A 14,038-nucleotide genomic window follows, 5' to 3' on the forward strand; every position below is an offset into this window, starting at 1 on the left:
CAGAGGCCCACCCTGCTGTATTTTGCTTACTAAGCAGGGATTCCATACTTGGTTAACAATTATAGCAAGTTTTGCAGTTTAATGTTTTTTAAATTGGTTATCCAGTTTGTCAGGGGTATCCATTTTAGGGGGTCTCGTTCGCCCTCTAGTTTTTGATTATCTTGGCTTGGGTATCGGTTAATACTGAGGGACTGCAGGTGGCGCACTCGTATATGTGGCAGTGCCCAAAGTTTTGTTCTCTACCTCCATCTGCTGGTAGGGATGAATAAAACCCACTTGTCTGGACTGATCTGTGGCAGGAATGAAAATTAGCTGGTAAGAACTAATTTCCTTTAGTTGAGAAGTTATTCGGCTAATGATAACTGGATAACTTGCTCCGTATATTCAGCTAGACAAATGTCCAGCTGAATATACCTACTTAGTTATCTAGCTGGTAAAGTTTCTAAGTTATCTGGCCTTGTGTGGCCGGATAACTCGTTACTTATCCAGCGCTCCCGGGAGTGTAGTTTACGCTTCCAGCGCTGCCTATCAGAAGCAGCGAGGTCCTCACTCCTGGCAGAGATGGTTTTTTTGTCATTATTGAGGTATCTAAAAGTTACTTATGATTTCCATATATCACATCTCCTCTTTGTAGATTGTATCACCTCTTTTTACTGTGGAGTGGTCCAGAGAAGGGAAGTAAATTGTCTAAGGCTACAATTGTGCAGTGGCAGAAGGAAGCGATCGAGTCGGCCTACATTTCTAAAGGGTGCCCGCTGCTGGGGGGGGGGGGGGGGTAGGGGTGCACTTGACACTTTCTCAGGTGATTTCCTGTACTGAGACACATCAGGTGTCTATGAAATTTGCTGGGTGGCTAGTGGGAAGTCATTGCCCACTTTTGCTAGGCATTATCGCTTGGATGTTAGGGCTCTGGCTTCCATGTGCTATGGTGAGTGTGTTCTATGAGCAGAACTCTCCACGTCCCACCCGAGTTAAGGGAAGCTTAGATACATCCTAGGAGTCTTGACTGATCTAGATTTGTACAGGAAAAGGAAAATTTGGTTCTTACCTGCTAATTTTCATTCCTGTAGTACCACAGATCAGTCTAGAGACCTGCTCATTTACTAGGGGGGAAGAGTCTGCCGCTTGTACTGTTGATTTGTACATAGTGTGGAATTGTTGGAGGTTTTCAATGCTTATCACTTATGTTAAATTTGGGAACGAGTTTTCCATTGTCTCTTTGGGCAACTTCATCTTCTTCCGGCGTGTTGGAGGGGAGAGAGTTTGCTTAGAAGCTTGCTTAGAAATTTATGGTTGCTGTCATCTTGGCTTGGGTACAGGTCAATACTGAGGGGCTGCAGGTGGCACACTGGGTTATGTACAGTGTCTGTGAAATTTTCTCTGTCTCCATCTGCTGGCAGGGAGGCAAAACCCAAGAGTCTGGACTGATCTGTGATAATACAGGAATGAAAATTGTCCTATAATTCTGTTTTATTTGCTAGGTGATGGTAGAAGCTTATCGGAGAGATGCCAGCTCTAAGGACCAGCTGATCAGTGAGCTGAAGTCCACAAAGAAGAAGCTGGACTCTGAAGTGAAAGAGTCAAAACGAGAATTTGTGAAGCTTCAGGGTGAAAAGAAGTCGGTGGAGGTGGAACATGCTCGGCTCCAGAAAGAGGCAAACCAGGTTCAGCAGCAGATGGAGGAGCTGGAATCCCATCTCCAGCTGGCACTGAAGGAGCGGGATGAGATGGAGGCAAAGCTGCAGGTTTGCTTCAGTAATGTGGTGGGCCTGGGACTTCTTCTCAAGACAGTAAAATGGTGTGCATGAGAACCAGTTCTGCTGTTCACTGCAAAACTTTGAGATGGTGCGGTGTAATTTCCTCAGCCATTAACCTGTTCCTACATAGTGGAAGGAGAGGATTTAGTGTTTGTGCTCTGTAATCTTTTAAAAATTAATTTGCTATTGGATGAAAGCAAAACTTAAGTTTCACAACCACAGTGAAATTGTGCTTACAAGTGCTGCCAGGATCAGACGTTGGTTCTGGGACCACCTCTGTGGGGATTCGGTTATGGTCGGCATCTGACTGGCAGGTGCTATGGTGGGCTTTATTGCTTTATCACAAAGCGCAAACAGATTGTTGAAGGAGTTTAAAAAAAGTCACAGAAAACACTGAACATAATCTTTAGCTGTTTAGAGGGAGCGAGACTCTGGTCAAACTCTGACCTGGAACAATGTAAATGTTTTCTTTTGTTTCAAAGTATTGCAGCTCTGCAACCTGTGGGTGTGTTAAATTTGGGTTTACTTCATTCATTTAATCTTTTATTTTGTCTGCCTTCTCCCCCCTCCTAAGTCTTTGCAGTTTGACAGAGATCAGCTGGCCTCCCTTACTCAGGATAACAGCACCTTAAGGCAGCAAGTAGAGCAAATGCAGGAGGAGGCCAAAAAGTAAGTGAATACTGTTATCTCCCAGCTGTAACAACACATAGGCTGAAGTGACTCGCAGCATCTACAGGTGCTGCAGGCCCTTAGAAGGAGAAAGGAAGGTTTATGCTGGAAAAAGAGAAAGTTGTAACACATTCTCTTCAGGAGAAGACAGGCTGTGTGTGTTTAGGCCATGCATGCTGTAGGAATGATTCAGGTACTCAGTTACAACCACGTGGAATACAGCTGTGCATGAAAATGAACTATTATAAATAATATATAGCTTTTAATGTAAAGCATAATGCAACATATCATTGTGAAATGACAACACGGGGCCAATTTTAAAAGCGTTGCTCATGCTAAAAGGCCGCTAATATGTGGGCTGTGCGTGAGTGACGTGGATTTTAAAAACCTCTAATTATTTGCATATATGCAGGAGTGCGAGCTAAAAAAATAACAAGGGATGGAAAAGGGGCGGGACATGGGTGTTCCAGGGAGGGGCAAACAGTTATGTCCGTAAATCCATATTTTAAAACCAGAGACTGCGGCGTGCAGCAGCTTGTTGCCACTCCTGGTGAACTGTGTAAGTCTGCAGAAATTGCGTTTTAGGCCTAACATGACAGGGTGAGGGGTCGGGGTCAACTGAGGGATGAAGAGCCAGAGGGGTCTGCATGACCTCGAGATTAACTGGGTAAACTGGTGAACTAATTGGGAAAACTAGGAATGTCCTAGCATTAGCATGTTTTAATATACATTTCCCTGTACATACTCAGATCAGTCCAGAGCGTGGGTTGAGCCTCCTGTCTAGCAAGTGGAGACAGACCAAAAATGAAAGGGTATCCTATATCAGGACAGAGCCTACCCTGCAGCCCCCCCAGGAAGTCTAAGTCTTGTTTCTCCAAAGAGTTTGTGCTTCTTATGCACAAGTCCTATTTAGCCAGCTTACAGCAGGAGGAAGATCCATCCCTGGGCCCCCCCCCCCATCCCCACACACAGAAAAACCTGCAAATTTCTCCTCCGAAGGCACCGGAGGGCCAGGGCTCGGTTAGGGTGGTTCCGGGGTCCCGCCGCAGCTGCCACCAGTCCCAATTCCAGATCTGTATGTTGACCCGCTGCTTCATAACCCCCCCCCCCCTCGAGGGGGACGATCCTCGGGTGCTACGCTTATTTCAAAAGGAGGAACTAGAACCGCTCATTCCCTTCATTTTGCAGAAACTGGGAATTGAGTTGCCCCCGGCAGATACAGTTACGGCCGCAATGCCTGCCAACATGGACCCAGTCCTGGCGGGACTTGGGGCTCTTCCATGCACTTTTTTTTTCACCCTATGCATAAGCTGATGTTCCTTAGGGAATGGGAGTCCCCTGAGGTGGGACTCCGAGTGGGGAGGGCTATGGACAAGCTCAAGCCCCTTCCTGAGGACTGCTTGAATCTACTTAAGATGCCCAAGGTAGATTCCTCTGTCACGGCCACCACCATCCCGGTGGTTGGGGCTACGGCTCTAAAGGATGTCCAGGACCGCAACTTGGAATTTTACCTCAAAAACATATTTGAGGTCCTGTCCTTGGGAGTTTGGGTAACAATCTGCGGCAGTCTCATGCAGCGGGCAAGCCTCGGGTGGGTTCAACAATTACTCAGCACCCAAGACCTCCCGTCTGCAGAGACGGAGCAGGCAGATCGCTTGGAGGGAGCAATTGCGTATGGGGCGGACGCCCTGTACAATTTTCTGTGAGTGCAAGCCAAGGCAATGGTCTTCGCGGACTCGGCCAGGCGCCTCCTCTGGCTGAGAAATTGGTCTGCGGTCGCCTCTTCCAAAGCGCAGTTGGGAACCCTTCCCTTCAAGGGCCAGTTGCTTTTTGGTGAGGACCTAGAGCAACTTATCAAATCCCTGGGAGAAAATAAGGTTCATAAGTTGCCGGAGGACTGCCCGAAACAGTCTAAGTCCTTCTTACCCTCTCGCACTAGATTTAGGGGCAACGCCATTTTTCCACCAGGGCAAGGGGCTCGTTCCCGAGCGGTAATGCTTCTCGATCTCAATCCTGGCCTCATTCCTTTCGGGGATGTCGGCCTTTCAGGAATAGTAGCCAGCAACACTTGGTCACCAAGTCCTCCTCTCAATGAGATGGGGCCGGCTCATTTCTCCGTTCGAGACCTAGGTGGACGACTGTCCCAGTTTCTCGGGGAATGGGCCACCATAACGACGGACCAGTGGGTCCTAGAGGTGATAGAAAAAGGCTACGCATTAGAATTTGCTCGAGACCTACCGGATCTTCACCTGGTGTACCCCTGCGGAAGTCAAAAGAGGCCTGCGGTCGAATAAACCCTGCGCAGGCTGCTGGAACTGGGGGCCATGGTCCCAGTCCCAGTGGAAGAACAAGGGTCCGGCCAATATTCCATCTACTTCGTCGTGCCCAAAAAGGAGGGCTCCTTTCATCCAATTTTGGATCTCAAGCGCATCAACCGGGCTCTCGAGGTTCCCCATTTTCAGATGGAAACCTTGAGGGCGGTGATAGTGGCAGTTCGATCCAGAGAATTCTTGACCTCGCTCGATCTGACGGAGGCCTACTTACACATCCCGATTCGCTGCGATCACCAGCAGTATCTTCGGTTCGAGTTACTGGGCCAACATTTTCACTTTCGAGCACTCCCCTTCGGTCTTGCCACGGCACCGCACACTTTCACCAAGGTAATGGTGGTAGTGGCGGCCACCCTGCTTCGAGACGGCGTCCTAGTCTATCCTTAGCTGGACGATTGGCTCATCCGGGCCAAATCAAAGTCTTTTTGCCAGCTGGCGGTCAGCAAGGTCCTGTCGTGTCTGACGTCTCTGGGGTGGGTCATCAACTTTCCCAAGAGCAAGCTTCAACCCTCCCAGACATTGGAATTCCTGGGGGCGCGATTTGACACTCGAGTAGGCAGGGTGTTTCTTCCGGAGGACTGTTCACTCAAACTCGGGCCAAGTGCGCAATTTTCGCTCTCATGCCCTGCCAGTGGCCTGGGATTATCTCCAGGTTCTGGGGTCCATGGCCTCCACTATCGGTCTGGTCCCCTGGGCTTTTGCGCATATGTGCCCGTTACAGAAAGCCTTGCTATCCCGCTGAAAACCGGTATCGGAACAGTTTCAGACACCCCTGCCGCTCTCCGAGTCTACCGTCGCAGAACTGCAGTGGTGGCTATCGCCTGCCCATCTTCAGAAGGGAATGTCCCTTCTGACACCGCAGTGGATCGTGGTAACAACGGATGCCAACCTCTCCAGCTGGGGAGCTGTATGCCAGACCCAGTCTGCTCAGGGGTATTGGTCTCCGACCCAATCTCGCTGGCACATCAATCGACTGGAAGTTTGAGCAGTCTGACTGGCTCTCAAGGCCTTCCTTCCCCCTACTTCTCCACAAGGCAGTGCGGGTCCTGTCGGACAATTCCACCACTGTAGCCTACATCAGTCGACAAGGGGGCACCAGGAGGCGCCTAGTATCTCTGGAAGCCAGCAGGCTCTTCGCATGGGCGGAACGTCACCTAGAGCGTTTAGCGGCGTCCCATATTCGGGGAAGGAGAACGTTCAAGCGGATTTCCTCAGTCACCAGAGGTTAGACACAGGTGAGTGGGAATTGTCAGATGCAGCGATGAACCTGATCATCCGCAGGTGGGGTCCCCCTCACTTGGATTTGATGGCCACCATGACCAATTCGAAAGCTCCTCAATTCTTCAGTCACAGACGGGAACATTGCGCGGAAGGGGTGGATGCCCTGGTCCTTCCCTGGCCCTGCAAAATTCTTCTGTACGTGTTCCCTCCCTGGCCGTTAGTGGGCAAAGTACTCCGAAGAATCGAGCTTCATTGCGGGCCTGTCATTCTAGTGGCTCCGGAATGGCCTCGCAGACCGTGGTTTGCAGACCTCGTGAATCTAGCCATCTGCGGTCCCCTATGCCTCTGTCATCTTTCCCATCTTCTTCGGCAGGGTCCCGTATTTTTCGATCAGGTGGATCACTTCTGTCTAGCGGCCTGGTTTTTGAATGGAGGAGATTGAGAAAGAAGGGATATAAAGAAGAGGTTATATCCACTCTATTGCGGGCCAGGAAGCAGACTACCTCGCTTGCTTATGTCAGAGTATGGAAAGTTTTTGAAAATGCGTGTGTCACCTCTGGTATCTCGGCTTGTAAGGCTCCGGTTTCCCAGGACCTTTCTTTTCTCCAGAACGGTCTCACCAAGGGGTTGTCGCCCAGTTCCTTGCGAGTGCAGGCCTCCGCTCTCGGTTCCCTCTTAGACACCATTGACTGTTATTCAGTGGCGGATCATCCGGATGTCTGTTTCCTCAAGGGAGCCAAGCACTTGAATCCTCCGGTCCGGATTACTTGTCCCTCATGGAGTCTTAACTTGGTTCTCCGGGTTCTTTGCGAAGCTCCTTTTGAGCCCTTAAGGAGGGCTACGTTCAAGGATTTGACTCTCAAAATCGTCTTCTTGGTGTCCATTTGTTCAGCCAGAAGAATCTCAGAGCTCCAAGTGTTGTCATGCAGAGAGCCTTTTCTACGTTTCTCAGATTCAGGGGCATCCCTTAAGACGGTACCCTCTTTCTTGCCAAAGGTCGTGTCTTCTTTTCATGTCAATCAGTTCGTGGAACTTCCGGCTCTTTCTTCGTCAGAAGTAGCAAATACAGCTGGGGGTGATCTGCTGCGCCTCGATGTGAAATGGGTCTTGCTGCGTTACCTTCAGGTTACAAATGAGTCCCGGGTCTCTGACCACTTGTTTGTTCTGTGGAGTGGGCCAAATAAAGGTAATAAAGCTTCCAAGGCCACTATCGCACGTTGGCTAAAGGAGGCCTTTGCGTCGGCTTAAATCTGTAAGGGTCGGCTCGTGCCGGAAGGCTTAAAAGCTCATTCCTGGGGGGCGCTCTCGCTGCGGAGCAAGATGGCCGCATGACCTCGAGCTCCCGCCCACCCCGAGCCTTTTTGCAGCTTTTTCGCAGCGTTTAACCCGGCGAACCTGATTAAAATTAGCAGCGATCATTCTCCGCAGCATTAGCGATGGCTCAGAAAAAAAAGGGGCCGGATCTGAAGCAGTTTGCCTATGTTACAGACGACGATGCTGCTGGCGGGCCTAGTGATGTTTCTGAAGCCCCGGACACGAGCAAACGCCATTCTGGTGAGGAGCGGGATCCGGGCGAGACAGACGCAGCGCCCTCTACTCACCCGACACGGGAGGAATTCCGATGCTGGTTCGGGGACCTGCGCCGCGAAATTAAAGAATATAAACAGGAACTGCAGCAGGCTATGGCGGAGATTCGAGAGGAGATGGCAGAGATCGGGCGGCGTACGGATGAATGTGATGTGAGGCTGGAGGGGCATGCCATCAAGCTTAAGGAGTTGCAACACAATTCGGCCCAAACCCAGGCAGATTATTCTGCACTTGCTGCAAAATTAGAAGATCTTGATAACCGCGGGAGGCGTCATAATCTGCGGTTTCGAGGTATCCCCGAAGATGAGAAGTACGCTGATTGTGGGGCCACGATTCAGAGATTTTGCTCCTTTTTATCTGCTCAAGATGGCGGCGGCACTGCAGAGTTATCAGCAGATACTATTGAATTGGACCGGGCTCACCGCTCCCTGGGACAAAAATTACCCGGTAAGCCTAGGGACATAATCGTCTGTTTCACTAAATATACTATTAAAGACAGCATTTTTCAAATCGCTAGAAAGCGCAATTCCTGGGCGTGGGAGAATAACAACATACAAATATATGCCGACTTGTCCCCCATGACTCTCAAAAAACGGATGGAATTTAAGGAAGTCACGGCGGTGCTGCGCAAGGAGGGTTTCCGGTACCGCTGGTTATTTCCTTTAGGTATTGCGATTACCATAGATGGTTCGACAACGAAAACGGAGACCGTGGATGGAGCGGTGGCAGTACTAAAAGCAGCCGGGCATCAGGTGCAGCATACTGTTCCTGCAAAGAAGCCATCCAATTCTCTGATGGAAACTCCCCGCTGGCAAAGGGTGAGACATGGAGGCAAACGTCTGAGGAGACAATCAGGAGACCGTGTTCCTGCCCAGGATAAAGGAGCGGGATGAGCGGTATATCCCAGTTCCAGGGATGTACATACTTGGCTGGACTCGTGTTGCGGAGTGTGAGAATGTCTCATATTTTGGGACTGAGCTTGATAACATTTCTTGTTAATTTGATTGTTGGTTATATATATATATATATACAGGTTGCCTGGTAATGATTGAGGCTCGGGGGTGGGTAGGGGTGGGCTCTGCAGATGATACTGCCCTTCATAGCTTTCACAGGGGTGTTTTTAGCACATATCTGTGGAGTGCACTGGGAATTGGGGGGGAGGGGGGGGGAGTGGGGGGGGGGGGAGGGCAAGTGGGAACAGAAAACACAACAACGTTTCAGTTGCACGTGTATACAGAGCGCTTGGGAGTTACTGTTCTATCTGTTTCTGATCCACTGCATTATTCTAATGATGTTTTCACCCCGCAGGGTCCCCATGGGGAGAGTGCGGGATTTCGCGATGCCAGTAGATGCCCAGTCAGAGTTTTTTTCGGGGGGGATGGCCGAGTGGAGCCGCTTTTATTTTTTATCTCATGGCCAAACTAACCATATGGTCTCTCAATGTTAAGGGGCTGAATAATCCTCACAAGCGGCGGATTTTCCGCAATGATGTACAGCGGATGGGAGCTGATATCTTGTTTCTTCAAGAAACTCATCTTAGGAAAAGATATGAGCATTTACTCTCTTGGGCTCAATACCCACATCAGTTTCATGCTGCTGCCTCTAAATCTGCGAAATACTCAGGAGTGAGTATCTTACTCCACAAAGATATCCAGGGCACGGTTACTAAATCGGTGGCTGACCCTTTGGGGCGATATGTGGTTTTACAATTGTTGGTGGAGAAGACCACCTACACCTTTTTCAATCTCTACGCTCCCAATACTAACCAACACGCTTTTATAGCTAAGCTCGGAGAGGTTTTGAATAACCTAGCCCCTGAGTACCTCATATTAGGGGGTGATTTCAATCTCACTTTACAACCTCATGTAGATAACTCAGCGGGTGGGGGAGGAGGTACATCGCACGATCGTAAATCCCTCCGCAAGTTCCTTCGCGATAGAGATTTGATAGACATCTGGAGGCACCGAAATATTAATGTGAGGGATTACACTTTTTATTCTTCTCCCCACAAAACTTATTCTCGTATAGACTACTTCTTAATAGATAAGGTATTGAGTCTACAGGCTGTGAAGCCAACGATAGGTCCTATCACTTGGTCCGATCATGCCCCTATAGGTTTAACATTGCATCTACATAATAAAAAGGCGGGCCTCCGATTTTGGCGCCTGAATGACACCCTGCTAGCTGATGAACCGTTTTGTCAAACCTTAAAGGATGCTATAGCGGATTATCAGCAATTTAATTCTCCACATTCTCATTCACCGCCAGTATTGTGGGACTGTTTAAAAGTGGTGTTGCGCGGCAGATTAATATCACAAGCTTCCTATCAGAAAAGGGTGAAGGGCGAAAAAATTGATGCGCTGTTGTCTGAAATTGCATGTCTCGAAAAACAACATAAAGCCACGTTATCCACCAGGGTCTATGCTTCCCTTCAACAAGCTCGTAACGCTTTAGACCTGTTGCGAGCTGGAGAAATAGCGCACCAGTTGCAACTAGCTCGTCAGGAACATTTTGAGTGGGGCAATAAGGCGGGACGACTGTTGGCTCGGAAATTAAAACGCCAAGTTGCACAATGCCAAATTACACGCATTAAAGCGTTAGATGGCTCTATGTTGGATTCTGCTGAAGCTATTCAACATAGATTTCAACAATTTTATGGTACCCTATATTCAGCGGATACTCAAATAGTAGACGCTAATATTGATGCTTACTTAGCGGATACCGACCTCCCGACACTTTCTGAGGCTGAGAGGTTGAGGTTTGAAAGTCTTGTTACACCCATGGAAATATTACATGCTATCAAGGATCTTAAACCTAATAAGGCCCCAGGGTTGGACGGATATACTGGTTCTTTTTATAAAAAGTTTGTTTCTCAGATTACCCCTTATTTACTGGACGCTTTTAACGCCCTGCAGGGGGAGGCAGTACTGCCATCTGAGGCGAATGTAGCGGGTATTACCATATTGGCCAAACCTGGGAGGGATCCTGCGGATTGTGGGTCATACCGACCGATCTCTTTGATCAACATAGATTTAAAAATACTTGCGAAAATTTTAGCCAATCGCCTCAACTCAGTTATGAATAAATTGGTTCACCAGGATCAGGCTGGCTTTATTCCAGGGCGGAAAGCGGCAGATAATGTACGGAAAATTATGGATCTCATTGAGCAAGTCACTCGGACTGAGTCTCCAGCGCTTTTGTTGGCAGTCGATGCTGAAAAAGCATTCGACATGGTCCATTGGCAATTTTTGTTTAAAACATTAAAGAAAATGAATTTTGGCCCAAAATTTCTCAATTGGCTTCTTAAACTCTATGATCGGCCGAGAGCCAGAGTTAAGGTTAATGGAGTATATTCTGATCCTTTCCCAATTGAGAGAGGAACAAGACAAGGATGTCCGTTATCCCCCTTATTATTCGCTTTGTTTTTAGAGCCTTTCACCTCTAAAGTTCGGGAAGCAGGGACTATTATGGGAGTCCGTGTAGGAACAATGGATCATAAGTTGTCACTTTTTGCGGACGACATTTTATTTACCTTAACTAGCCCGGCACAGTCATTACACGGGGTGGTGGCTCATCTTCAGGAATTTAGTTTGGTTTCTGGCTTTCGACTGAACCTTGCTAAATCGGAGGTGTTGAATGTTTCTATGCCCCCAGACCAAGTGGTCCCGTTGAAACAACAGTTTCCTTTTAAGTGGGCGGGTGCCAAGATAAAATATTTAGGAATTTTTATCGGACCTAAGCTGACTGACTTGTTTCGCTTGAATTATACTCCCTTGGTGGCTAAAGTGTTTCGGGATTTAGATATATGGGATAGTCTCCCAGTCACTTGGACGGGACGCATAGCTATTTTAAAGATGTCCGTTCTACCCAAATTTAATTATCTATTTCAATCCTTACCTATACCCATTCCGACAGCCCTACTAAAAAGATGGCAGAGACGTTTCTTTGCATTCCTCTGGAAGCGGAGGCCCCCTCGGGTAGCGAGGGCGACATTATACAGACACAGATTGAGAGGAGGGATGGGGGTACCAAATCTACAGTGGTACCATGCCGCTGCTCAAATTAGTTGTATTCTGTCTTGGTATAAAAAAGCTGAGCGGCCTGGATGGGTGGCCATCGAGCAATCCTTATTGGGCACCATACCCCTACAAGCCCTTCTTTGGCAACCTAGATCGACCTTGAGGATAAGGGGCAGTATTATTACTACTCCTCTGCAAACGACTCTTCAGTGCTGGGGGAAGTGGAAACCTCTTATTATAGGACGCAGACAATATTCTTGCCACACTCATTTCTATTACCACACTCGATTCTCTCCCGGTTGGGATTCGACCTCTGCTCATTATTGGAGGGAGAGGGGTCTGCATACTGTGGGGCAGATATGTGGGGGGGATGGTGTACTATCTTTCTCACACCTTCAGGAGACATACTCTATTCCACTTTCTACCCTTTATTATTACTACCAAATTCGACACTTCCTGACTAAGGAACAAATCCTGGTAGAACTTCAAAGGGGGAAGTCCCAATTTGAGGGTTGGTGTGACCTAGCTGACCGTATCAAGGGTGGACTGTCCAAGATATACATGATTTTGCAGGGTGCATTGCCAGGGAAACCCGCATATACTCACAAGTGGGAGGTGGAGCTCTGTCGGCCATTGGCAAATGAGGAGTGGGATCAGATATTTTCAAATACTAAACGTAGTTCCGTTGCAACCTCCCTTACAGAAAACGGATATAAAGTTCTATTTCGCTGGCATCTAACACCTTACAGATTGCATAAAGCAGGTCTTAGTTCTGATGCCCACTGTTGGAAGGGGTGTGGCTCAATAGGAACTTTTTTTCATTTATGGTGGGAATGTGTTCATGTCCAGAGACTGTGGAAGGATGTTATGGATACCATTTTCTATACTTTGCATAAAGAGGTCACTCTAACCCCTGTTCAGGGATTACTCAATATGTCCGTTGATGGTTCCAAATATGAGTGTCTGTTAATTAATCAATTTTGTATAGCAGCGCGATGTACCTTGGCGGCTTCCTGGAAACAGGACAGAGTCCCTGATAGAGAAGTTCTTTATCAGAAACTTGATGCTATGTGTTCCCTGTACAAGATCACAGCTCAAAAGCGGAGTCAGTTGCTACAGTTTTATCGGTTGTGGCAACCGTATCTTACTTGGAGGGAGGACATGCTGACGAAGGTTGGGTCTCATGCCTCTTAATGTTGATTTTTGTCCCCCAGCTGTGTTAACCTAATTTCAATGCCGATTTGTTGTATTTTGCTTATTTCTTTTTTCTTTTTTGTAACAGAGTATTATGTACATTTCTGGGATATCAGTATTTGGGTATTAATGATGGGAGTCACTCACACATCACTGCGATCTGGTATGATACGTAGTTGCCTAATCCAACTGCACATACTCCCCTTTGCACTTTATACCTGGGGTCTGGTATGTAGCGTAAACTACGCATTCGACATATGTTTGGTTTTCTAATGTACAGTGGACTACCTTTAATGGGTTCTTGATGAGATCTTATCAGTGACTGCCTTTCGAGTAAGATATACGATTGTATATGTATGTGCTTTCACTAGCGTTGTTTGTATACACACTTGTACTGGTTGTATTGCTGTTCGCATTGTTCAATAAACTTTACATTACAAAAAAAAAAGCTCATTCCTTACGGTCTCAGGCTACTTCTTGGGCGGAGAGTCAATCGGTCTCTCCACAGGAAATATGTAGGACAGCTACTTGGAAATCCCTACATACTTTTGCTCGTCATTACCGTCTGGATGTGCAGGCTCCAGTTTTTGGCTCCTTCGGGCAGCAGGTTCTTCGAGCGGGACTATCTCGGTCCCACCCTGTTTAGGGAAGCTTTGGTAATTTCCACGGTCTGGACTGATCCAGGTACGTACAGGGAAAGGAAAATTGGTTCTTACCTGCTAATTTTCGTTCCTGTAGTACCATGGATCAGTCCAGACACCCGCCTGTACTAGATCTGATACGTCCACTCGAATGATCTGTCTTTTTCTACAGGTTTTTTTCAATTATCTGATTTGTTGTCTACTATTACTAAAGGCACCGGAAGCATCTAACAGATGAAAATAAAATTGTATGCAAGAGCGTTTTTCTTCATACAGAATCCTTTCAATTGTTCACTTGTTCAATTTGTTAGTTTTTTCTTATTGCTTGCTTGATCTTTGGGAAGTTATATCTGCTTTGAAAGTACTTTATACTGAAGGGGTGTACGGTAGGCTCTGTCCTGATATAGGATACTCTCACTGTTTTGGTCTGTCTCCACCTGCTGGACAGGAGGCTCAACCCATGGTCTGGACTGATCCGTGGTACTACAGGAACGAAAATTAGCAGGTAAGAACCAATTTTCCTTTCCTACTGTTAGCCAGATGGACTCAGGACCAATGGGTTATGCTCCCCTGCCAGCAGATGGAGGAGTCAAGTTTCAAAACTGATGTCACCCTAGATA

General features: G+C 47.7%; 1 protein-coding gene across 4 annotated transcripts in view; it reads left to right on the forward strand.

The window, feature by feature from the left end:
- Positions 1-14,038, forward strand: part of GOLGA3 (golgin A3) — an 87,286-nt gene that overhangs the window by 58,953 nt on the left and 14,295 nt on the right. For all 4 annotated transcript variants that reach the window (XM_029619693.1, XM_029619695.1, XM_029619696.1 and 1 more), the window contains 2 exons: positions 1,482-1,745; positions 2,332-2,426. In XM_029619693.1, coding sequence (XP_029475553.1) covers positions 1,482-1,745; positions 2,332-2,426 — 359 coding nt within the window. The remainder of the gene's footprint in view (positions 1-1,481; positions 1,746-2,331; positions 2,427-14,038) is intronic.

The sequence above is a fragment of the Rhinatrema bivittatum genome, chromosome 11 (assembly GCF_901001135.1).
Source record: "Rhinatrema bivittatum chromosome 11, aRhiBiv1.1, whole genome shotgun sequence".
Taxonomy (NCBI): domain Eukaryota; kingdom Metazoa; phylum Chordata; class Amphibia; order Gymnophiona; family Rhinatrematidae; genus Rhinatrema; species Rhinatrema bivittatum.